General features: G+C 50.2%; 1 protein-coding gene across 1 annotated transcript in view; it reads right to left on the reverse strand.

The window, feature by feature from the left end:
* ncapd3 (non-SMC condensin II complex, subunit D3) overlaps positions 1 to 24,362 on the reverse strand; it is a gene marked incomplete at its 5' end in the record, with an annotated part of 28,579 nt that extends 4,217 nt beyond the window's left edge. Inside the window, 29 exons of the mRNA XM_080507896.1 lie at positions 624 to 827; positions 1,391 to 1,501; positions 2,159 to 2,367; positions 4,743 to 4,876; positions 4,951 to 5,088; positions 6,001 to 6,080; positions 6,568 to 6,806; positions 6,869 to 6,964; positions 7,217 to 7,331; positions 9,108 to 9,215; positions 11,029 to 11,138; positions 11,221 to 11,318; positions 11,606 to 11,797; positions 11,935 to 12,155; positions 12,786 to 12,920; positions 13,021 to 13,094; positions 13,220 to 13,312; positions 17,225 to 17,263; positions 18,019 to 18,271; positions 18,614 to 18,739; positions 18,834 to 18,906; positions 19,279 to 19,412; positions 20,071 to 20,158; positions 20,231 to 20,292; positions 20,363 to 20,521; positions 20,678 to 20,844; positions 21,051 to 21,213; positions 21,421 to 21,587; positions 24,308 to 24,362. Of these exons, the coding sequence (XP_080364022.1) occupies positions 624 to 827; positions 1,391 to 1,501; positions 2,159 to 2,367; positions 4,743 to 4,876; positions 4,951 to 5,088; positions 6,001 to 6,080; positions 6,568 to 6,806; positions 6,869 to 6,964; positions 7,217 to 7,331; positions 9,108 to 9,215; positions 11,029 to 11,138; positions 11,221 to 11,318; positions 11,606 to 11,797; positions 11,935 to 12,155; positions 12,786 to 12,920; positions 13,021 to 13,094; positions 13,220 to 13,312; positions 17,225 to 17,263; positions 18,019 to 18,271; positions 18,614 to 18,739; positions 18,834 to 18,906; positions 19,279 to 19,412; positions 20,071 to 20,158; positions 20,231 to 20,292; positions 20,363 to 20,521; positions 20,678 to 20,844; positions 21,051 to 21,213; positions 21,421 to 21,587; positions 24,308 to 24,362 (3,843 nt within the window). The remainder of the gene's footprint in view (positions 1 to 623; positions 828 to 1,390; positions 1,502 to 2,158; positions 2,368 to 4,742; positions 4,877 to 4,950; positions 5,089 to 6,000; positions 6,081 to 6,567; positions 6,807 to 6,868; positions 6,965 to 7,216; positions 7,332 to 9,107; positions 9,216 to 11,028; positions 11,139 to 11,220; positions 11,319 to 11,605; positions 11,798 to 11,934; positions 12,156 to 12,785; positions 12,921 to 13,020; positions 13,095 to 13,219; positions 13,313 to 17,224; positions 17,264 to 18,018; positions 18,272 to 18,613; positions 18,740 to 18,833; positions 18,907 to 19,278; positions 19,413 to 20,070; positions 20,159 to 20,230; positions 20,293 to 20,362; positions 20,522 to 20,677; positions 20,845 to 21,050; positions 21,214 to 21,420; positions 21,588 to 24,307) is intronic.
* Positions 24,363 to 24,744: the final 382 nt, after the last annotated feature.

The following is a 24,744-nucleotide window of genomic DNA, read 5'->3' on the forward strand; positions in this document are numbered from 1 at the left end:
GGACCTCCGTCATAATGAATGATACCAGCAGCTGGACCTCCGTCAGGAATGAATGATACCAGCAGCTGGACCTCCGTCAGGAATGATACCAGCAGCTGGACCTCCGTCATAATGAATGATACCAGCAGCTGGACCTCCGTCATAATGAATGATACCAGCAGCTGGACCTCCGTCAGGAATGATACCAGCAGCTGGACCTCCGTCAGGAATGATACCAGCAGCTGGACCTCCGTCATAATGAATGATACCAGCAGCTGGACCTCTATCAGGAATGATACCAGCAGCTGGACCTCCGTCAGGAATGATACCAGCAGCTGGACCTCCGTCAGGAATGATACCAGCAGCTGGACCTCCGTCAGGAATGATACCAGCAGCTGGACCTCCGTCAGGAATGATACCAGCAGCTGGACCTCCGCCAGGAATGATACCAGCAGCTGGACCTCCGTCATAATGAATGATACCAGCAGCTGGACCTCCGCCAGGAATGATACCAGCAGCTGGACCTCCGTCAGGAATGATACCAGCAGCTGGACCTCCACCAGGAATGATACCAGCAGCTGGACCTCCGTCAGGAATGATACCAGCAGCTCCACCATAATCAATGATACTGATGACACTCATACCTGTGCAGTGGGAGGCTGAAGCCCTGAGGCCAGACTGCAGCTCTCCAGCTGCTCCTGCTGCTCCTGCTGCTCCTGCTGCTCCTGCTGCTCCTGCTGCTCCCTCTCCTCCTCTGCTGCCTTCAGGGCAAACTCCACTTCAGCTGCCAGCTGTTCATCTCCAGAGAAAAGCTCCTTCACCTCATGACGGTAGTCTTGCATGGTCACCTGGACAAAGCAGGAGAAGATAGGTGGAGCTGGACTCCAGCCAGGAGAAGATAGGTGGAGCTGGACTCCAGCAGGAGAAGATAGGTGGAGCTGGACTCCAGCAGGAGAAGATAGGTGGAGCTGGACTCCAGCAGGAGAAGATAGGTGGAGCTGGACTCCAGCAGGAGAAGATAGGTGGAGCTGGACTCCAGCCAGGAGAAGATAGGTGGAGCTGGACTCCAGCCAGGAGAAGATAGGTGGAGCTGGACTCCAGCAGGAGAAGATAGGTGGAGCTGGACTCCAGCAGGAGAAGATAGGTGGAGCTGGACTCCAGCCAGGAGAAGATAGGTGGAGCTGGACTCCAGCAGGAGAAGATAGGTGGAGCTGGACTCCAGCAGGAGAAGATAGGTGGAGCTGGACTCCAGCAGGAGAAGATAGGTGGAGCTGGACTCCAGCAGGAGAAGATAGGTGGAGCTGGACTCCAGCAGGAGAAGATAGGTGGAGCTGGACTCCAGCAGGAGAAGATAGGTGGAGCTGGACTCCAGCAGGAGAAGGTGTGGGGGGTCCTGTGGTTCAGGTCTCACCTGCAGGTAGGCCATGAGGTCCTTCAGGACTGGAGAACGTCTTCGCTCCAGCAGGGTCTTCAGACTGACGATGAGAGGAAGGGTGTTCTCTATGAAGGCCTTCTTCTGGACCTGTGGGCCACAGCAGACCAACATCTTCATCACATGGTCACAGTGCAGACCTGGATAATCAAGGTGGAGCTGGAGGAGCAGGAAGTCTGGGAATATCAGTGCCTGGCTCCACCCTCACCACAGAATATCAGTGCCTGGCTCCACCCTCACCACAGAATATCAGTGCCTGGCTCCACCCTCACCACAGAATATCAGTGCCTGGCTCCACCCTCACCACAGAATATCAGTGCCTGGCTCCACCCTCACCACAGAATATCAGTGCCTGGCTCCACCCTCACCACAGAAAATCAGTGCCTGGCTCCACCCTCACCACAGAAAATCAGTGCCTGGCTCCACCCTCACCACAGAATATCAGTGCCTGGCTCCACCCTCACCACAGAATATCAGTGCTTGGCTCCACCCTCACCACAGACAGCCTGGTGAAGGATTCTTTACATGTTGAAACTGAGGAGTTCCGCGCGCTGCTACTGCCACACGCCACCACCGTCAGTTGTTTTTATGTGGCGCGTCAACGCCATCGTTATGGCAACCGTAGCAGCCGTAGCTGATGAGCCAATCAGAGGCAGATTGGCGCAGTGGAGCGACTTGGAGATGTGTGAAGACTTGAGGAAGCACGCGAGACGCTTTGCTCACAGTGATGGCGTGTGAGGGACTCACCTGAGACACCACCTTCTTCTGAGCAGCTTGCAGGACAGCCTTGGCCATGTTTGGCATGTTGTCCTCCTCCACATCCTCTCCTGCACCACCTCTTGCTTGACTGGACACAGCCTGCAACTTCATCTCCTTCAGACTCAAGATTTTGAAGGTCTCAGACAAGATTTCCGCTCCATCTGCATCGAGAGGCAGCTCCTCGTCTGCAAAGCAAGCTAGGAGAAGAAACCAGCACAAGGACTTAGTCTCAAGTCCACAGAAATGTCCAGATGCTTGGACAACACTGAGTCTCCAAACAAACATGCCTCAAAAATTAACCTTGTCCATTATTTCATCATTAGTCTTTTCCTCTCATGCTATGAAAATAAATAGTTTATATATTCTTAGCCCTTAGAATGTTTTTAATGTAAACACATAAAGTGTAATGTTATTAATTCTTCTGCCTGCCTCTTTAAGAGACTCGACACAAAGGTATACACTCCCAGGAGCCGTTTCCTTTTCTTCTTCCACCACCTTTTTGATGCATAACCAGCCCTGCACTTCATTGAACATGTACAACGCTGCTGCGTCTGTCTTCTATTCCACTGATTCGCCACCAGGGGGCGCCACCGAACTGCAATGCCACTTCCTACCACTTGGAGCAGTAATGAGTCATTCAATTATTGAACACGCTCCAATAAGCTGAAGAAGAAGAAGCCAGATAAACGTTTGACACAAGAGATGGAGACGTGTTTAAAACAAGGGAAAAGACGAGCGATGCCACCCTCGTCTGTTTGGAGGAACGTGTCCGCCAGTACAACCACACTTTATTTAGGTGGGCCCTGTGAACGCTGGTGGGGAGCCGGGAGCCGGGAGCCCAGAGGCCAGAGCCCAGAGGCCAGAGGCCGGAGCCCGGAGCCCGGAGCCCGGAGCCCAGAGGCCAGAGGCCAGAGGCCAGAGGCCAGAGGCCGGAGCCCAGAGCCCGGAGCCCAGAGGCCAGAGGCCAGTGTGGGCTAACACTCTGCAACAAAGCACTGAAGCCTTTAACACTCAGGTGACATCTGGAAAACAAAACACCCACAGCTGGCTGGACAGACAATGAAAGGGCAATGGGCTCCAGATGGAGGAACCAGCAGATCTGTCCCTGGTGGTTCTCCTGTGGCAGTGGGTCGGTACCAGGAGCTGGTGGTTCTCCTGTGGCAGTGGGTCGGTACCAGGAGCTGGTGGTTCTCCTGTGGCAGTGGGTCGGTACCAGGAGCTGATGGTTCTCCTGTGGCAGTGGTCGGTACCAGGAGCTGGTGGTTCTCCTGTGGCAGTGGGTCGGTACCAGGAGCTGGTGGTTCTCCTGTGGCAGTGGGTCGGTACCAGGAGCTGGTGGTTCTCCTGTGGCAGTGGGTCGGTACCAGGAGCTGGTGGTTCTCCTGTGGCAGTGGGTCGGTACCAGGAGCTGGTGGTTCTCCTGTGGCAGTGGGTCGGTACCAGGAGCTGGTGGTTCTCCTGTGGCAGTGGTCGGTACCAGGAGCTGGTGGTTCTCCTGTGGCAATGGGTCGGTACCAGGAGCTGGTGGTTCTCCTGTGGCAATGGGTCGGTACCAGGAGCTGGTGGTTCTCCTGTGGCAGTGGGTCGGTACCAGGAGCTGGTGGTTCTCCTGTGGCAGTGGGTCGGTACCAGGAGTTGGTGGTTCTCCTGTGGCAGTGGGTCGGTACCAGGAGCTGGTGGTTCTCCTGTGGCAGTGGGTCGGTACCAGGAGCTGGTGGTTCTCCTGTGGCAGTGGGTCGGTACCAGGAGCTGGTGGTTCTCCTGTGGCAGTGGGTCGGTACCAGGAGCTGGTGGTTCTCCTGTGGCAGTGGTCGGTACCAGGAGCTGGTGGTTCTCCTGTGGCAGTGGGTCGGTACCAGGAGCTGGTGGTTCTCCTGTGGCAGTGGGTCGGTACCAGGAGCTGGTGGTTCTCCTGTGGCAGTGGGTCGGTACCAGGAGTTGGTGGTTCTCCTGTGGCAGTGGGTCGGTACCAGGAGCTGGTGGTTCTCCTGTGGCAGTGGGTCGGTACCAGGAGTTGGTGGTTCTCCTGTGGCAGTGGGTCGGTACCAGGAGCTGGTGGTTCTCCTGTGGCAGTGGGTCGGTACCAGGAGCTGGTGGTTCTCCTGTGGCAGTGGGTCGGTACCAGGAGTTGGTGGTTCTCCTGTGGCAGTGGGTCGGTACCAGGAGCTGGTGGTTCTCCTGTGGCAGTGGTCGGTACCAGGAGCTGGTGGTTCTCCTGTGGCAGTGGGTCGGTACCAGGAGCTGGTGGTTCTCCTGTGGCAGTGGGTCGGTACCAGGAGCTGGTGGTTCTCCTGTGGCAGTGGGTCGGTACCAGGAGCTGAAGGGTGAGGCTGCTGTCAAACAGGGTGAGTCTCTGCAGTGCTGACGTGTGTCGACGTCTGGAGTGAATGAAACACCAGGTTCCTCTCTGTGCAGCTCGACGTGTCCCCTGATGTCTCAAATGGTTTTACCACAGCATTTTATTGGTCAGAATTTCTCTTCAGTTTCTGGACTATTTAAATCTAAATATTCTGGATTGAAATGACCCCCCCCCCGTCTGTTGGGAACCAATGAACATTGATCAAGTGCTCACCTAAGACCGTCTGGCTGATCTTGTTGGACACGTTGAAGCGCTGGGCGTCTGTGAAGTGTTGCAGCAGGAAGCGGTAGATCCAAAAGCGCTTGTCAATCAACTGAGCTCCTTTCAGGGAGAATTGACTCTTCTCTCTGAAAACAACCAGGATCAAATGAATAGACGAAGTGAACAGTCAGTATAAAAGGAGGATGAATGTTTCTCCCACCTCTCACTGTGACAAAACTTGTTGTAGGTGTTGTGTTGGCTGTAGGAGTTCAAGTAAAAGATGCACTCGATGAAATGCTGGCTGAACATGTCTGGGTTCTTCTTCAGCAGGAGGTGGAGCAGGCAGTATTCACACAGCCTGGAACACAACATGTGATCAGAAACATGGAGGAAGCTTGTTTGCACCGCTGCGCCACATTTCAACTTTGCACATTTTGGAGGAGGGGAAGTGGGCTGCAGATGGGGAGCTGCAAGGACCCTGGTGGACTCCTCTGCACCTCCTCACCAGCCAGGAACCTTCCCACTGCCTCTATCCTGCCACATCCCAGCCAGGAACCTTCCCACTGCCTCTATCCTGCCACATCCCAGCCAGGAACCTTCCCACTGCCTCTATCCTGCCACATCCCAGCCAGGAACCTTCCCACTGCCTCTATCCTGCCACATCCCAGCCAGGAACCTTCCCACTGCCTCTATCCTGCCACATCCCAGCCAGGAACCTTCCCACTGCCTCTATCCTGCCACATCCCAGCCAGGAACCTTCCCACTGCCTCTATCCTGCCACATCCCAGCCAGGAACCTTCCCACTGCCTCTATCCTGCCACATCCCAGCCAGGAACCTTCCCACTGCCTCTATCCTGCCACATCCCAGCCAGGAACCTTCCCACTGCCTCTATCCTGCCACATCCCAGCCACGAACCTTCCCACTGCCTCTATCCTGCCACATCCCAGCCAGGAACCTTCCCACTGCCTCTATCCTGCCACATCCCAGCCACGAGTCCCGTCCAGGTCAGGCTCAGCCAGCTCCTTCCATCGTGGCCTCCGAGGAGCGACGCCAAGTGTTTATTGAAAGATTGGTACTCACAGCAAACCCCAACAGACCTGAGCAAATATTTGTGGGTATTTTGGGGGAGATACACGTGATTGGCCAAATGGCTGAACTGCATCGCATTTCACCGACAGCAGGGGTGGGCAACCCTCAACACTAAGCTAGAGGCCCCCGGGGGCCAAGCTTAGAAAAACAGTCTAATAAAGCCCAAGTGACGAGGTTTACCTGGCGATGGCTTGGACTGGATCCACCAGAGTCACCATGAAGCGGAAGAACAGGGAGCCTTTCCACTTCACAAATTCTTCCTGGGGAAAAAAGACAAAGCCTGTCAAACGTTTCATACTGAAGAAGAACTTCTGGACTGCTGTACATTGTGTGGCAGCTGCTTCATAGCTGATGGACATCTCCCAAACATCAAATATGACAAGACAGTTGGCACATGTCTGCTGTGAAGCTGAACATTATGACAAGCTAATCCAATCCAATCAAATCAAAACTGACCAAGGCTGGAACCAGACATTTGTCAAAAACACAATCAGAAAGATTTGATTGCCATGTACTATAAAACTTTAACGTTTCACACTACAAGGTTTTCTGTTTTGAGGTGCAAAACAAAATAATTAAGAGATGATCAGAAAGTGTAAGAGTCAGAAAGAGGTAGCAGATGCCAAATGAACTGTAACCCAGAAATACCTGGAAGACTGAAGAACGACTGGGAGGCTCAATGTCATACATATATATATATATATATATATAGCCTTGTTTCTTTGCTTTGGGGGAGGGGGGGCTCACCTGCAGCAGGTTGGTGAGCATGATCAAGGTCTGCTCCCTGATGACGGCCTCACTGTCTTGCAGACAGGCGGAGATGTTGGGAATGTAGTGATCCACCATGTTTGTGTAGCGAACACAGAGATCACACATCACCACCACCACGTTGTTCCGTACAGCAACTTCTGTACCGACCTGCAGCTCTCTGGCAAACACTGGCAGGTACTTCTGGACCAGGCCGTGGTGCTGCAGACACAGCTTCCCTGCAGGGGGCGCAGTGTGACTGGAGGCACAGCAGGAGGTGACGTGGTGACGGGAAGCTTACCCAGCGTGATGACGCCATGAGCTCTGACTCTGGGAGGCAGGGAGCTGGCTCTGAACTGGGACAGAGGCAGCGAGGCCGGCGGCTCCACGTCACACCCTGTTAATGAGCAACACTCACATCGCTACACTCGCCCAACTCCTTCAGGAAATATAGCAGTGTGAGCTCATCACATTCACCCATTCACTCACACACCAATGGAGGCTGCAGCCATGCAAGGCGCGGTCACTCCAATGGGAGCAGTTGGGGGTTCAGTGTCTTGCCCAAGGACACTTCAGTATGTAAGCAGGGAGAGATGGCAGAGCTGGGAATTGAACCTGCAACCTCTACCAACTGTGGTGGGGCTCCTACCTGCCAGGCGGTCAGTGTGGGCTGTGAGGATGGACTCCACCAGCAGAACCGTCCTCTGGCCCACCTCTGCAGGGCACTGCAGCGACGCCACACCCAGAGTGTGGAGGTGTTTGATCTGCAAGAGAACTGCTGTTATCACATGGACAGTAGAGTTAATATTGTTTGATCTGCAAGAGAACTGCTGTTATCACATGGACAGTAGAGTTAATATTGTTTGATCTGCAAGAGAACTGCTGTTATCACATGGACAGTAGAGTTAATATTGTTTGATCTGCAAGAGAACTGCTGTTATCACATGGACAGTAGAGTTAATATTGTTTGATCTGCAAGAGAACTGCTGTTATCACATGGACAGTAGAGTTAATATTGTTTGATCTGCAAGAGAACTGCTGTTATCACATGGACAGTAGAGTTAATATTGTTTGATCTGCAAGAGAACTGCTGGTCCAGCATCGTCCAGCTATACAGAACTAAACACTCTCACATCAGTACAGACCGAAAATACAAATAAAAGAATACGTTACAAAGCCAGTCTGTAGCGATATAAAATGTACATTCCAGGAGTTTGTTATACAGTCATATGGCTGTACGTTGTAAGGGTTAGTTCAGCGGTCTACAATCTCTGCAATTCTAGCCCGTTAACCAACAAATGTGTCTAAAGCAGCACACGTACATCTTCAGAACGTGGGAAAAGTGAGAAGTGTGTGGAATTAAGTAACTTAAACAGAAACGATCAGTTATTTTGCAATAATAAAGTTAAACTACGACTGAGAACATTTCGTCACTGAGCGTGGGCGTCGCAGTGAGGAAGAATGGTAAAAACTTTAATGATGTTGAAAAGCAAAACACAAAGGTTCAAATGAATTCTACTCTAAGAAGACTATTAAAGACATAAAAACACAAGCAACCCAATAAGTTAGTCAATAAAATGCACCCCTGGTTGAAACATCATGCACCCTGTAGCCCTGGTGGGTGGAGCTGTAGAGCCCGCCCACCCATCCAGTCTGTTCTTCCTGCTGCCAGCAGGGCGGCGTCACCGGCAGCAAACCAGCACAGTGCCGCCGTGTTTGCGAGTCCTGGCGTTTTGCCACAACTGGTATTTAGAAAGCCGGTGACTGTTGAAGCAGCACTTCCCCGACATGACGCCGGTCCTGCTCCCTGCTTTAGAGCCACCGATGGAATGTGCTTCTCACACAACACTGAACATACTGCATCATTATATCTGCCCTACCTATCAGCATTTCCAGGATTTTGCCAAAACTTTAAACACTAAATAAAAATAACATGACTTTTCCAGGGCCTGGGATTGGCATTTGAACCTTTCCAGATTTTTTTAGCACAGTGTGAACCCTGGTAATCTTTGCAGGTTTACATCTACCTGTGTGTATCGAACGTTAGGATACATTACTAGAGGGAGTGTTTATTTCCCCACATGATGTCACGAAGCCAAAACCTCTGATTCGTCTGTATGAGCTAAAACGTTGAGCAAGCAAGTGAAGGCAATGACTTCCCCACCGGGGCTGCAGACACAGGCTAGGGGCGCAAAAGACCTTCCTTCTTTTACACTCATCTATTTCATGACGTCTTTCTTCTCCTTCAGCTCGGCAGCCTGCCGCTCACACTGGTTGCAAACAAAAAGAAGAACTCCACCAGCGTCTCATGCCGATGTTCCTTGTTTTACCGTCTACCAGCAGATGGCGATGTTGAGCAGATACCATGGTGACGCCCTAGCGCCGTCTGAGGAAGAGCCTCATGTGGACACAACAAACCAGTGAGTCCGTCTGTCTGCCGCGTGACGTCAACTAGATTCTATCGTCTGATTGAGGCTTTGTAGGAAAAGCTATGAAGAAACAGGATTTCTGAGAGTTGATCTGCCGGTGCTGCTGCTCACCATGAGCTCCACGTCCAGGTTGTGGGTTCCGTCTTCACTGAGCATGACGTCAGCTAAGTGACTCTCACACAGCGACAACAGCTCTCCACAGTGCCGCTTCAGAAACTCCTGGCAGGACAGACAAGGCAGAGTCTTCAGTGAAACGACCTGGAAACACCTCTTCAGTCAATTAGTCTAGATACGTTCCTTATTCGAGAAACTCTTCAGTCAATTAGTCTAGATACGTTCCTTATTCGAGAAACTCTTCAGTCACAATTAGTCTAGATACGTTCCTTATTCGAGAAACTCTTCAGTCACAATTAGTCTAGATACGTTCCTTATTCGAGAAACTCTTCAGTCACAATTAGTCTAGATACGTTCCTTATTCGAGAAACTCTTCAGTCACAATTAGTCTAGATACGTTCCTTATTCGAGAAACTCTTCAGTCACAATTAGTCTAGATACGTTCCTTATTCGAGAAACTCTTCAGTCACAATTAGTCTAGATACGTTCCTTATTCGAGAAACTCTTCAGTCAATTAGTCTAGATACGTTCCTTATTCGAGAAACTCTTCAGTCACAATTAGTCTAGATACGTTCCTTATTCGAGAAACTCTTCAATTAGTCTAGATACGTTCCTTATTCGAGAAACTCTTCAGTCACAATTAGTCTAGATACGTTTATTTTATTCGAGAAACTCTTCAATTAGTCTAGATACGTTCCTTATTCGAGAAACTCTTCAGTCACAATTAGTCTAGATACGTTCCTTATTCGAGAAACTCTTCAGTCACAATTAGTCTAGATACGTTCCTTATTCTAGAAACTCTTCAGTCACAATTAGTCTAGATACGTTCCTTATTCGAGAAACTCTTCAGTCACAATTAGTCTAGATACGTTCCTTATTCGAGAAACTCTTCAGTCACAATTAGTCTAGATACGTTCCTTATTCGAGAAACTCTTCAGTCACAATTAGTCTAGATACGTTCCTTATTCGAGAAACTCTTCAGTCACAATTAGTCTAGATACGTTCCTTATTCGAGAAACGTGAGTTGGTTGTGGAGGACGGGTCTCATAGGAGACACATGGACACAGGACAGAAAGGACCAGAACTAGAACCTGGTTCTTCCTGGACCAGAACTACAACCATTGTTGGCGTCTCGTCTTCAGATTCATCTGAATTTGTTGGTTGATCGTCACTAAACCTCTGAATCTGTACGCTGTGACCTCCATCGCTGTCAAACACTCTCACTCTTGTTCTTTGCTGCTGCTGAACAGTCTGAAACGTCACAGAACATCTTTCTTTCCTGCGTCGCGGTGCAGCCAGCGCTGTGAAGCCTGGCTGCAGGACTGACAGCAGCCATGCAGCCATGCAGCCAGCGCTGTGAAGCCTGGCTGCAGGACTGACAGCAGCCATGCAGCCATGCAGCCAGCGCTGTGTTGTGAAGCCTGGCTGCAGGACTGACAGCAGCCATGCAGCCATGCAGCCAGCGCTGTGAAGCCTGGCTGCAGGACTGACAGCAGCCATGCAGCCATGCAGCCAGCGCTGTGAAGCCTGGCTGCAGGACTGACAGCAGTCCTGCAGCCATGCAGCCAGCGCTGTGAAGCCTGGCTGCAGGACTGACAGCAGCCATGCAGCCATGCAGCCAGCGCTGTGTTGTGAAGCCTGGCTGCAGGACTGACAGCAGCTGAGAAAGTTGGCTTAGCGGCGCGTGAGAATCATGACTGAATTACACGGATGATGACAGCAGTATTACTAAAACGCTTTATTGTGCGGATACTTTTTATTCATCTTTGGGTGTCATAAGCACTTTAAGCTGTTTAGCTTTTCAGACATTGAGCAGCAGATTGAGCTTCATCTTGTTCAATGGTGACGTTTTCCACGTCATGTGACCCACAGATGGATCATTTGTGAAGAAAGAGTGCCTTGAACAAGCTCCTCCCACCTGAGTGTGGTTGACGTCCTCACAGCGGCCAAGTTGATGGAGCGTCTCCACAGCAGCACTGATCAGCTCCAGAGACAAAGTGAACGTCTTCAGCCAGGACATGAGATCAGCTGGAGGGAGAGCGAGAGGGACAGAGTTACATGACGACAGCCCTGGATTCCTCCTGGAAACCCTCCAGTCAGCAGTGCTCACCCACGATCCTGAGCTTGGTGTCTTCATTGAGGTGTGCAGCGACGTCTCCCACTACAGACAGTATGTGGCGGCAGGTCGTCATGTTCACATCCTTTGAACTGAGACAGTAAACCCTCAATAAGTCACAGATCGTGTCACTCTTCTGAGTCTCAGTCATTGATGAGACTAATCCACAGCAGATGAGAAATGAGAAGTCATTAGTGAGGAACCTGCCAGAGGGTCAAACTCTCATCATAGATGATGATGAGGGTCAAACTGACCACCATCAGACGCTCAGGGTTCTTAATGAATGTGATCATGTCACCTTGCTAATGGAGAAACCTGACATGTTTCCAACGTGGCCCACCAGCCACTGCAAATGGAAGTCAAAGTGTGTGATGCTCACTTGACCATGATGTCCCAGGCGTCCATAACCTTGCCAAAGGGAAGTTGTGGGGATGACGCCGCCACCTTGGAGAGCAGCAGCCAGGCCCCGGCGGCGTGCTCAGCCTCGGTGTGAGACATGAGGCTGGTGATGAAGCTCTCAGTGAACCTCTCCTGTTTGGACCAGATGCTGAAAGCCCGGCTGAAATAGCGGCTGAATGACAAAGAAAAAACACAAAGCCACATTTTATTGAAACTTTTCATGACTTTCGTTTCACTAAAGTAGGTTTTCAATCAAAGGATAGAAATGTAGGCTTTGCATGTTGACTGGAGTTCATGTTGAGTCCTGACCTGAGGTTCTGGCAGCCGTCACACATGAGGAGCAGCAGGTCCCAGGCCAGCCTCTGGCCAGCGTCCAGCTGACCCCCTGCTGAGTACGGTTTGACCTGACTGAGCAGGACCTGCTCCAGAGCCTCCAGAGCTTTGTCCTGCACCGAGCTCTCAGAGTCGCCCACAGCGGGAACCACAGCGTGCAGCCAGGCCTTCTGCACCACACTGCTCTCCGGTCTGGCCTGGTGGGCGGAGCCAAAACATCCAGCATGAACTCCACAGGTGGTCAAAATACGGTCCTGAGGGCAGAACTGAACCCCGAGGATCAATTCAACCCACAAGACGGCTTTACAGAGTCAAAATGACATGATGAGGACATGAAGAGGAATTTTCAACCAAAGAAATAACTGCTCTTTCTACACACAGCAGCCTTCAGGGTCGATCTTAAGGCCAGTCGCAGGCTCCTACACATTTCTACAGACGACCACACATTTCTGATGACGCGTCCGTGGAACGAGTGCAAAATTTGACATTTCCGATCCAACCTGCAGAGATTTGTGATCCCTGAAGCCTCGTCTGCTCCACTGTTACTGAAGTGACTCCAGTGTTTCCCTGCTGCTCTGCTGGGGAAGCAGCATTTCACGACGGGCTTTTACGCTCAAAACTCCACAAAGCAACGCAGCAATGTGGACGTTTGCAAAGCTTTGCAAAAATGTAAGGCTTTGTTAAAAATGTACTTAAATGTGAACTTTTTATTTCTTTGCACTAAAACAAAGGGAAACACTTAGAAATGGTGTGGAGAATGTGGTTTCCTGGCTCCAGATGGTGTGGTGTGTCTGAGGCCCCAGTCACAGCGGAGCCCTGGTACTCACAGAGAGCAGCTCTGCCATACACTGCAAGGCCTTCTTCTTCACCGACACTGCCGGGTCTCTGCAGCGCTCAGACAGCTTCTCCAGGTTCTCCCAACTCAGAGGGATCACACCATATTTCAGCAAACCCATCAGAGCCTGAGTGGGTCAAACAGCACAGATGTGAAGGAGCTTTTCCTGGTGCTCTACAAAATATAGTTACAGGTGGAGAGAAGCAGTGTGGCGCCGCACCACGTACCTGCAGTGCTGCTTTCCTCACGTTAGTCTTGGAATCTTTCACCCGTCGCAGGAGAAGAGCCACGTTGTCCTTGGCTGAATTAGAACAGTTTGACTGTCACTAACACACTTTAACGCCCTCAGGCAGCAGGGCGGCGCCTCATAAACATGAATATGTGTAAGAAAAGGAGCCATGAGCGACTTGCTAACATGGATCTCACCGTCATCGCCAGAGTGGTCAGCAGTGCTGAACTCCACAGTCCTGAAGGGCAGAGTGCCGTAGGTCTTCTGAGTGTTGTGTGTACTGAGAGTTTCTGGAAAACAGTTCCACATGTATGGCTTCACCAAAACCATCTTTCCCAGAGCCTCTCAAGCTGCCTCTCAAAATGCTGCAGTGACACAGCCGCCTGCACTTCCCCTACAAACCACACCAATCTACCAGATGTTAGCATAAAGGGGGGGGGGGGGGGGGGGCTTCTCCCAAGGTGCACACTGTTTGAAGCAATACTCCTACATCAATCTAGTTCTCCTGTGGAAAAAGTTAAGTAGTGTGCTATTGTAATCCATTACTTTTTCAAGCAACGAGTGAAGCAAGCGATTACTTTTGCAAAAACAGTAGTTAGATTCTGGGCTTTCCTGCAAGCAGGCTGCGTTACTGTGATTGTGTCTCATAAGGAGGAAGTATCAGGATGGAGCGCAGCAGAGATTAACCATCAGAAATACTCTGCATGGGAATGAAACTTTTATCTACGGCAAAACATTCCACCTCAAATCTGAGCAAGCAGTGAGAAGGCCGGCACAGGAAGTGAACCCCTGGACCCCCCACTGACAGGCCCACCACAGCTCCTCGGTTGATCTTTTGTTAAACAAGAGAAACGTTGGGTCAATCTTCACACTGTATTGTAATAGGACAAGCTTTTTCTATAAAAACTGATATATATATATGTATATATATATATATAGTAGGGATGTCCGATAATATCGGCGGGCCGATATTATCGGCCGATATTGACTTAAAAATGTAATATTTGGAAATATCGGTATCGGATTTTTACAACCGATATTGGAATTTCCGAGTCTGCATGAACGCAGCATGGGACGTTTACGGGCGCGCGCTTGATGACGTTAAACAACAACAAATACAACACGCTGGACTCGTGGCTAAGAAGGAGAAGCCCGGTGAATGAAATGTCCGTGGAGGACTGGAGGCTCCACCAGGCCCTCTTCCCTGCTGGGCCAGTACCTGACTGCACCCTGCACCAGTGTAGACAGTGAACCAGTGTTCAGCACTGGTACCAGTACCTGACTGCACCCTGCACCAGTGTAGACAGTGAACCACTGTTCAGCACCAGTACCTGACACACCCTGCACCAGTGTTGACAGTGAACCAGTGTTCAGCACTGGTACCAGTACCTGACTGCACCCTGCACCAGTGTTGACAGTGAACCAGTGTTCAGCACTGGTACCAGTACCTGACTGCACCCTGCACCAGTGTTGACAGTGAACCAGTGTTCAGCACTGGTACCAGTACCTGACTGCACCCTGCACCAGTGTTGACAGTGAACCAGAGTTCAGCACTGGTACCAGTACCTGACTGCACCCTGCACCAGTGTAGACAGTGAACCAGTGTTCAGCACCAGTACCTGACGCACCCTGCACCAGTGTTGACAGTGAACCAGTGTTCAGCACTGGTACCAGTACCTGACTGCACCCTGCACCAGTGTTGACAGTGAACCAGTGTTCAGCACTGGTACCAGTACCTGACTGCACCCTGCACCAGTGTTGACAGTGAACCAGTGTTCAGCACTGGTACCAGTACCTGACTGCACCCTGCACCAGTGTTGACAGTGAACCAGTGTATTCATACAGAACAATCTCCCTCTTACACACGAGGACATGGAAAAAGAAATAGACCAGTTATATGGACGAGTCAACTTCAGTCTTTGTTTTTGTTGCACTTTAAAGGAGGGCTGTTTTAATTTTGGGAGCATTTCTGTGCCTTTCTTGTTTATATTTGCACTATTTTGTTTCTCTTAAAAGAGATTGAGCCCAGTTTGAGTCTATTATTTGACAAGTTATGTCCAGTTATTCATTCATTGACTGTTTACAACTAATGGACTGAAGATATGCCTCTTCCTTTTTTAATATTGTCTGTGGTGTTATTGAGTTTGTTGTTGAGGTTTCTCTCCAACACTAAATAAATACGGCACTTTTTTCCATAATGTAAGTTGTTGTTCTCTTATTTTTCTCAGTGTGTACATTTGGAAAGCCATGTTTGATTCACATATGCATCCAGTGGGGCGTCACAATAAAATTAGGCATAATGGGTTCATTCCACAGTAGGAGATATTTTATGTTGTTGTTACCGAACAGTTCTGATGTAAAAAGCCAGCGGATATCGGTATCGGTGATATCGGTATCGGTGATATCGGTATCGGAAATTAAGAGTTGGACAATATCGGAATATCGGATATCGGTAGAAAAGCCAATATCGAGCATTCCTAATATATATATATTAAAAAGAAGATTGAGTCCAAAACAAATACTGTATTGCTTTAAAATTCAAAGTCCCACCACTAAAATGCGGTCCATACAGTTGATAGGAAGAAAGAAAAATCAGTCTTTATGAGCACTAGGAAAGGGAAAGAGCATCCTCATTAAGGGTGAGTCCTGAAGCCTGAGTCAAGTCAAGGCGTCTGCTAGCGACAAGTCAAGGCGTCTGCTAGCGACAAGTCAAGGCGTCTGCTAGCGACAAGTCAAGGCGTCTGCTAGCGACAAGTCAAGGCGTCTGCTAGCGACAAGTCAAGGCGTCTGCTAGCGACAAGTCAAGGCGTCTGCTAGCGACAAGTCAAGGCGTCTGCTAGCGACAAGTCAAGGCGTCTGCTAGCGACAAGTCAAGGCGTCTGCTAGCGACAAGTCAAGGCGTCTGCTAGCGACAAGTCAAGGCGTCTGCTAGCGACAAGTCAAGGCGTCTGCTAGCGACAAGTCAAGGCGTCTGCTAGCGACAAGTCAAGGCGTCTGCTAGCGACAGGTCAAGGCGTCTGCTAGCGACAGGTCAAGGCGTCTGCTAGCGACAGGTCAAGGCGTCTGCTAGCGACAGGTCAAGGCGTCTGCTAGCGACAAGTCAAGGCGTCTGCTAGCGACAAGTCAAGGCGTCTGCTAGCGACAAGTCAAGGCGTCTGCTAGCGACAAGTCAAGGCGTCTGCTAGCGACAAGTCTGAGGATTAATGCCTCACTTGTTGTGTTTCCAAGCACAGGAGCTCCGACAACACGTACATTTGTCCCTCTGGCCTCAGCGCACTGACTGGCTGAGGTTTGTGAAAGCAGCTCCTCTGACAGTCGGTGACGCCCTCGCTGAAGGGCGACACCGAGGGCCGAGGGCGACACCGAGGGCGTCACCGAGGGCCGAGGGCGACACCGAGGGCGACACCGAGGGAGGGTGACACCGAGGGAGGGCGACACCGAGGGAGGGCGACACCGAGGGCGTCACCGAGGGAGGGTGACACCGAGGGAGGGCGACACCGAGGGAGGGCGACACCGAGGGCGTCACCGAGGGCGACACCGAGGACGACACCGAGGGCGTCGGCGACACCGAGGGCGTCACCGAGGGAGGGCCACACCGAGGGCGTCACCGAGGGAGGGTGACACCGAGGGAGGGCGACACCGAGGGCGTCACTGAGGGCGACACCGAGGGCGACACCGAGGGAGGGCGACACCGAGGGCGTCACCGAGGGCGTCACCGAGGGAGGGCGACACCGAGGGCGTCACCGAGGGAGGGCGACACCGAGGGCGTCACCGAGGGAGGGCGTCACCGAGGGCGTCACCGAGGGCGACACAGAGGGCGTTACCGAGGGCGACACAGAGGGCGTTACCGAGGGCGACACCAGCTGGCTGTCACAAGCTTCAAGTCTCAACCCCGTTCTGCCACACACACACACACACACACACACACACACACACGAGTCTGGACAGCTGGGTGAAGTCCAGCAGCTTGTCCCACAACAGTGTGTTGGACGTTGTCTTTCTACGTCGTCAAGACAGAACGACTCCTTCCTGGGCCAAACCATCAAATCTTGTTCTTTGAGGACGAAATGTTTACTTGTGTGGACATGACAGGTCCATGTGGAGGGAACCGTCAGTCATGTGATGCACAGAACAGAAGTGTGGACATGACAGGTCCATGGAGGGAACCGTCAGTCATGTGATGCACAGAACAGAAGTTGTACCTGCGGTGGCGTCGCTGTCCAACACAGTCTGGGTCCCGGCTGCACACAGAGCAAACACATTCTCACCACACTGCGGAGAAAGCAGCTTATAAAGCATGAGACACATACAAAGGTGTTTTAAAGTAGATGGGAACAGACCCTTTTTAACAGATTAGACTTTTATATCATGGTATTTGGCCTTGTAGCTCTTAAACTTTACAAATATACAATGTGACATTTTCTTTTAGCTTTCAAAGAAAAGAGAAATTCATGTGCTTTATGTCACACCATTGAGAAAACTCCAACAGCACCTGAGAGAAACACGGAGGTCTGCTTGTATGTCCCAGTGTTTCTCACCAGACTGCTTCTGCTACTGAACTCAGAACATCCAGAGTTCACCTCCGTCCAGATTAAACAGGCGGCTTTACGTGATGCACCTGAACACATCACGACCACAGCAGCACAAGACGAGCTCACCAAGAGCAGAAATGTCCCTTTCAGGGCAGGTTTGGAGAAGCAGAGGCTCTAAACAGCAGGTAATTACATGTGGAAGCAGAATCTGGCAGCATGAAGCCCTTTCACCCGTAAAAACCTAGAAATTAGCGCATGGTGTTATAAGCCACAGAGTTCAAAGTGTTGGGAAAAAGGAGCTGCTTATCGTCAGGAAATTATAGTACGTGTGTGTGTGTGTGTGTGTGTGTGTGTGTGTGTGTGTGTGTGTGTGTGTGTGTGTGTGTGTGTGTGTGTGTGTGTGTGTGTGTGTGTGTGTGTGTGTGTGTGTGTGTGTGTGTGTGTGTGTGTGTGTGTGTCCTCACTGGTGGAGAAGAGGCTGTGGACAGCCTGGGTGACGTTAAATGACGGCAGTTCCAGGCACTGTGCCAGACAGGCCAAGGCGTGACTCTGGACTGTGGGAGACTCATCCATCCTCCGAGCAAACAGCAGGTCGTGGATGAGGAACTTTTGCTGCAGGAAGCAGGCCAGCTCCGGATCCTCGCCCTCCTCTGGCCTCCTCTCTGGCTGCTCCAGTAAAACCATCACCACATCCACGGAAAACAGGCGATGAACCATCTGCAGAGGCCAGAACAACACAGAGCACTCTGAGCCGAGTTCAGCGAGAACAATAAATCAGCTTTGAGGAAGAAAACTGTTCACGTCTACAACGCAGGTCTGTAAGCTAAAGCTCTAGAGCCTCCTGTGGCTCATCAGTCCCTCTGCCCTCACCCTGGATTCTAGTATTTGGTGGCCAACCCCCCTCCCCACACCTCTTGTTCAAACGCTCATTCTCTATATATATATATGTATATGTATGTTGTTTTATCCCCTCCTCACCACAGCTGCAGCCACAATTACCTGAAAAAAAAGTTTGTGTGGTGAAAAGAGTCCCAGCCAGAGAGAAATGCAGTTGATTACCTTGGAGTGTCTGGAGAAGTTGAAGAGCCACTTGACGAACAGGCTGTAGTCTGGATTGGTCAGGTGACACGTCAGCACGCCCACAGCCTGCGCTCCATGGCTGCGAAACTCGCTCTTCTCCACCATCTTTACAGCAACACAATGCAAGCACCACTATTACAACACATCTGAAGAGATGAGTGGACAAAGCGCCAGGCTGCTGGTTTCACAGGAGGTTCACCTGGAAGCAGAGGTGCTGCAGCAGGACGTGCAGCAGCGGCCGAGCCGGCTCCTTCAGCTCTCCCACAAGATCACTGCAGCGACAGACACCGTCAAGTCATTAGTCCAGCAGCTTTCACCACAAGAGGAACGCAGTAGCACTCATCATGGCCTTCCATCAGAAGACCAAAGGACGAGATTGAGGTTTGACATCAGGATCATTCTGTGTTGATATATTACGGTTTCTGCACACAAGACAAGGTAGTTAAAGTAGAAAAATAACGGGACTCATAATGTTGTGCTTTATACGAGGACTGCAGGATGTGTTGTCATTCTCACTTCCATCTTTCCTGGCAGGCACATTGACTATCTTTGTCATAAAAAGCAATGAAAATAAATGTGAAGTTATATTTATCTATGAGAATATTTGCTATACTTTAATGGTTAAATAAAAAGCAGATATTTACCAAACAAAGTTCAAAGCATGGTCCCGGGTGGCGAGGACGGCGGGGCTGGGTACCAGCAGAGTCGGCTTCCCTCCGCTGCCTTTCTTCATCATCAGGAGGACGTAGAGGAGCTGCTGCAGCACCTTCCGCAGAGTCTGGACACCATGGACACCATGGACACCATGGACACCATGGACACCATGGACACCATGGACACCATGGACAACAGACAACACAGACACTGAAGCACCACTCTCAGGTAAACATGCAACTTCTGTGTGATGACCCTAAGAAAACACCCTGGGTGTGTCCTAAATGTCCCTCCTAAGATGTATTGTAGCATTTAAAACTGGAGAAAATTAGATTTGTGTTGAGGGGTTCTGAAAAGAAGTTCTATCAGGTGTGGGGGCCTTTTCTAACTTTTTTTAACAATCCATCGACAAAGGTGCAGGAGTGATTCTTTACTCAGTATTCTGATGCTTCCTTTAGAACCTCCTTTAGCCTAGGAAACACAGATGCTTCCTTTAGCCTAGGAAACACTGATGCCTCCATTAGCCTAGCAAACATTGATGCTCCCTTTAGAACCTCCTTTAGCCTAGGAAACACTGATGCCTCCTTTAGCCTAGGAAACACTGAGCTTACAGGTGAGGCAGGTTTTTGGAGTGAAGCTGCTCCAGGCTAAGGCTGGTGGGAGAACTTCTTTTAGTTCTCGCTCACCATAGTCTCCTGTAGCCTGTACTGTACAACATGGGGCACCATTTCAGGCTGGTTCTGTAGGACACCAGTCTGCATACTGTCACCGTGGTTCCTTACTTCTCTCTGGTCTCCATGTTTGGGTGAGCAGAGCAGCTTGAGGCCGTAGAAAGCCATCTGTGGGACGCTCTTCAGCTCTCCAATGTCTCTGCACAAACAACCACTGTCAGTTCCAAAGGCTCTCGCCCACAACCCCCACCATCAGAGTATGAACACTCACTGCACGTCAGCAAAGTTCAGGTCTCCAATCACAGGTTCCAAGTAGAGCAGCTTACTGAAGATCTGTGGAGGAGCAGGCTGGTTCAGTGTGGAGCCTTCAGTGTGGCAGTGTAAGGCTGCGACGAGCAGGAACCTGAGTGCAGTTGCTGACGCTCTGCTGTCTGTCTTTGAGGGGAAACGTTTGCAGGAGTCGGAGAAGACTTTGAATCAGAACGACGACAGCTCCTCTGATCCTCATCAAGTCCTGCCCAGAAAAATGAAGCTCCTCTTCATTTGCCTCCTCTACCTCCATCTGCGGAGAACACAGAGATTTCCAGAGGCTGTCGTACAGTTTCTTCCATCACTAAAGGTTGTGCTTCAAACATATTGTTGGGAACCGTCACTGCATTGAAACGCATCGAGGTGTTTTCTCTGTAATGGAACAGCTGAAGTACAAGGTAGAGTGTACCTCTGGAGCATCTTTGCGAGGTGGTTTGGAGCGTTTGCCCTCCATCTGAGAACTCTTCAGGACGTCCTTCTTGCGTTTCTTTCCAGAGTCTTGAGGCCAGCAGTGTGAGCTCAAGTCTGAGCACGTGTCCAGCAGCACCTCGTGAAACACTTTGTTAGCAATGCTCCCTGCAGACAGAAAACACCAAACACAACACATCCTCTCGTACCCTGCACACGCTCAGCAGTGTCAAACATGGAAAAGGGCCCATGTTAGTTGGGATTCCCGACTTTAAAATAACCAAATAAATCTCTGTGGTGGGGTCATTTGGGTTTTGCACGACGACGACGACGAGGGAGTGAATACAGTGGACAGAAACCTCACCAGGCCTCACCTGGGATTCCAAGCAGCTGAAGGTAGACGGCGGCGGCGTGAAGGCCGGCCACCCTCTGCGAGACAGTGGCCATTTTGGCTTTTCCTGTCAGAACAAAGAAGGACAGCACGGCCAAAAGAGACTTGACGGAAATACCACTCTCCCCCAGAACGGCCCAGATACTCTGCAATGCAACATGGGGGACAGTCAGTGCTGCGGTGGACATCCAGGTCGAGGGACACAAGAACACAAGTTACATGCATGACTTCCCCGTCTGCAACCCATCAGCTCACCTCAGCAAAAACCTAGACTATGATAGATTATTCACATCATTTCAGGAGCAAGAGACACAAGAATGCAGCAGTGAAAGCAGAAAACCTTTTTGTTGTACCTGTGACGGTCCACTGCTGCCTGCTTCTTGGTCTGCGGCGCAGCTCAACAAACACTGCAACAGGGTTTTAAAGGCCGAGAGTCCATTGGCTGAGAGCTCTTCTTCTATTGCGTCATCGAGGGCCGTCTTCTCCGTGAACTCCAGCTCCCATACTGCCTCCACCCAGGCTGCAAACAACATTGATCACACAACCTGAAGAGCAACAACTAAAACATCCCGGACGTTCACAAGATAAAAACATTCACATCATCGAGAGTCGCTCATTTTCTTTTTCACTGAATAGAAATAAACATTGTAGGCGAAGACCCACAAGGTGATTGTTCTGGTGGATTATTGACCTTCGCCTCTGGCCGGTCAAGACACACAACCCATTCTCTAGCTCTTCTTCCTTTATGAGAGGAACGCCGGGTATTGCAGTGTGTGTGTGTGTGTGTGTGTGTGTGTGTGTGTGTGTGTGGTCCTTCAACAACAACAAACTAACACTCATTACAACAAACTGCATTCTGAAAATCTTGAGTCAAAACAGAAAACAAAGTAAACTAAGTGAATTCACGAGGCCGTATGCGTAATGACGAATTGACCCATCTACTCGACAGTGACACCTACTGGACCAAAGAAGTACAAACTCACAAATCCTGCAGATGAGCGTCAATTAAGAGATATTGACAGAAACTACAGTAATTCACACCATTGGAACAATAACGCACTTATCTTGAGGGACTAGCAGACGATATGCTGAGTGAGTTTGATAGTATAAAACATGAGATTGATGGGTCCACTGGACATGAAGGCATTCTCGTTCAGTAATGAATCCGAGGCCCTGCCTCATAATCTCCCTGCCATTGTGAAGCACAATTCACCAAGGGTTGGATTCAGGATTAGCAGGTAGAATAGTTTCTACCTCACCGTGACGGTAGAGACTCTGGTAGAATAGTTTCTACCTCACCGTGACGGTAGAGACTCTGGTAGAATAGTTTCTACCTCACCGTGACGGTAGAGACTCTGGTAGAATAGTTTCTACCTCACAGTGACGGTAGAGACTCTGGTAGAATAGTTTCTACCTCACAGTGACGGTAGAGACTCTGGTAGAATAGTTTCTACCTCACAGTGACGGTAGAGACTCTGGTAGAATAGTTTCTACCTCACCGTGACGGTAGAGACTCTGGTAGAATAGTTTCTACCTCACCGTGACGGTAGAGACTCTGGTAGAATAGTTTCTACCTCACAGTGACGGTAGAGACTCTGGTAGAATAGTTTCTACCTCACAGTGACGGTAGAGACTCTGGTAGAATAGTTTCTACCTCACAGTGACGGTAGAGACTCTGGTAGAATAGTTTCTACCTCACAGTGACGGTAGAGACTCTGGTAGAATAGTTTCTACCTCACAGTGACGGTAGAGACTCTGGTAGAATAGTTTCTACCTCACAGTGACGGTAGAGACTCTGGTAGAATAGTTTCTACCTCACAGTGACGGTAGAGACTCTGGTAGAATAGTTTCTACCTCACAGTGACGGTAGAGACTCTGGTAGAATAGTTTCTACCTCACAGTGACGGTAGAGACTCTGGTAGAATAGTTTCTACCTCACAGTGACGGTAGAGACTCTGGTAGAATAGTTTCTACCTCACAGTGACGGTAGAGACTCTGGTAGAATAGTTTCTACCTCACCGTGACGGTAGAGACTCTGGTAGAATAGTTTCTACCTCACAGTGACGGTAGAGACTCTGGTAGAATAGTTTCTACCTCACAGTGACGGTAGAGACTCTGGTAGAATAGTTTCTACCTCACAGTGACGGTAGAGACTCTGGTAGAATAGTTTCTACCTCACCGTGACGGTAGAGACTCTGGTAGAATAGTTTCTACCTCACCGTGACGGTAGAGACTCTGGTAGAATAGTTTCTACCTCACAGTGACGGTAGAGACTCTGGTAGAATAGTTTCTACCTCACCGTGACGGTAGAGGCTCTGGTAGAATAGTTTCTACCTCACCGTGACGGTAGAGGCTCTGGTAGAATAGTTTCTACCTCACAGTGACGGTAGAGGCTCTGGTAGAATAGTTTCTACCTCACAGTGACGGTAGAGACTCTGGTAGAATAGTTTCTACCTCACCGTGACGGTAGAGGCTCTGGTAGAATAGTTTCTACCTCACCGTGACGGTAGAGGCTCTGGTAGAATAGTTTCTACCTCACAGTGACGGTAGAGACTCTGGTAGAATAGTTTCTACCTCACCGTGACGGTAGAGACTCTGGTAGAATAGTTTCTACCTCACCGTGACGGTAGAGACTCTGGTAGAATAGTTTCTACCTCACCGTGACGGTAGAGGCTCTGGTAGAATAGTTTCTACCTCACAGTGACGGTAGAGACTCTGGTAGAATAGTTTCTACCTCACAGTGACGGTAGAGACTCTGGTAGAATAGTTTCTACCTCACCGTGACGGTAGAGACTCTGGTAGAATAGTTTCTACCTCACCGTGACGGTAGAGACTCTGGTAGAATAGTTTCTACCTCACAGTGACGGTAGAGACTCTGGTAGAATAGTTTCTACCTCACAGTGACGGTAGAGACTCTGGTAGAATAGTTTATACCTCACAGTGACGGTAGAGACTCTGGTAGAATAGTTTATACCTCACAGTGACGGTAGAGACTCTGGTAGAATAGTTTATACCTCACAGTGACGGTAGAGACTCTGGTAGAATAGTTTCTACCTCACAGTGACGGTAGAGGCTCTGTAGAATAGTTTCTCCGGGTGTCGAGGACGCTTCATTAAAAGTTATTGACGCTCGCAGTCTGAATCTGTGAACGTTTCTAACGTTACCGAACGAAGGTGACTAACAAATACAAGCGTCTCAGTTTGTTCACCTTGTGGTATTAGAGTGATAAAGACTGTTTACCTGGTGGGATTGAACGGAGGCTGAGGAGCTGCAGCGCCGACTTCACGTCGTCCATCTTTGTTTTGAAAGTGGCGCCCGGAAGGGGGAGGAAGAGCCCGCCACTGCCGCTGCCGCGCCGCTGCCGCTGCCGCGCCACTGCCACTGCCGCGTCCCGCTGCCACTGCCGCGCCCCGCTGCCGCGCCACTGCCACTACTGCGCCCCCGCTGCCGCGCCACTGCCACTGCCGCGTCCCGCTGCCACTACTAGTCGGAATCACTAGATCACTAGTCGGAATACGGAACCCTTTTCTGAACTTGAAGTCATGAATGAATATACCAACAGAAACTTTATCAATATCTGGGTTTTAAGAACACCAAGAAAATTCGTACATAAGAATTGCATTACATTCTTCTTCTCCGGTGACTAGAAGCAGCTCATTGGCTCAGTGCTGCTCCCT

Source organism: Blennius ocellaris, assembly GCF_963422515.1.
Source record: "Blennius ocellaris genome assembly, chromosome: 13".
NCBI lineage: Eukaryota > Metazoa > Chordata > Actinopteri > Blenniiformes > Blenniidae > Blennius > Blennius ocellaris.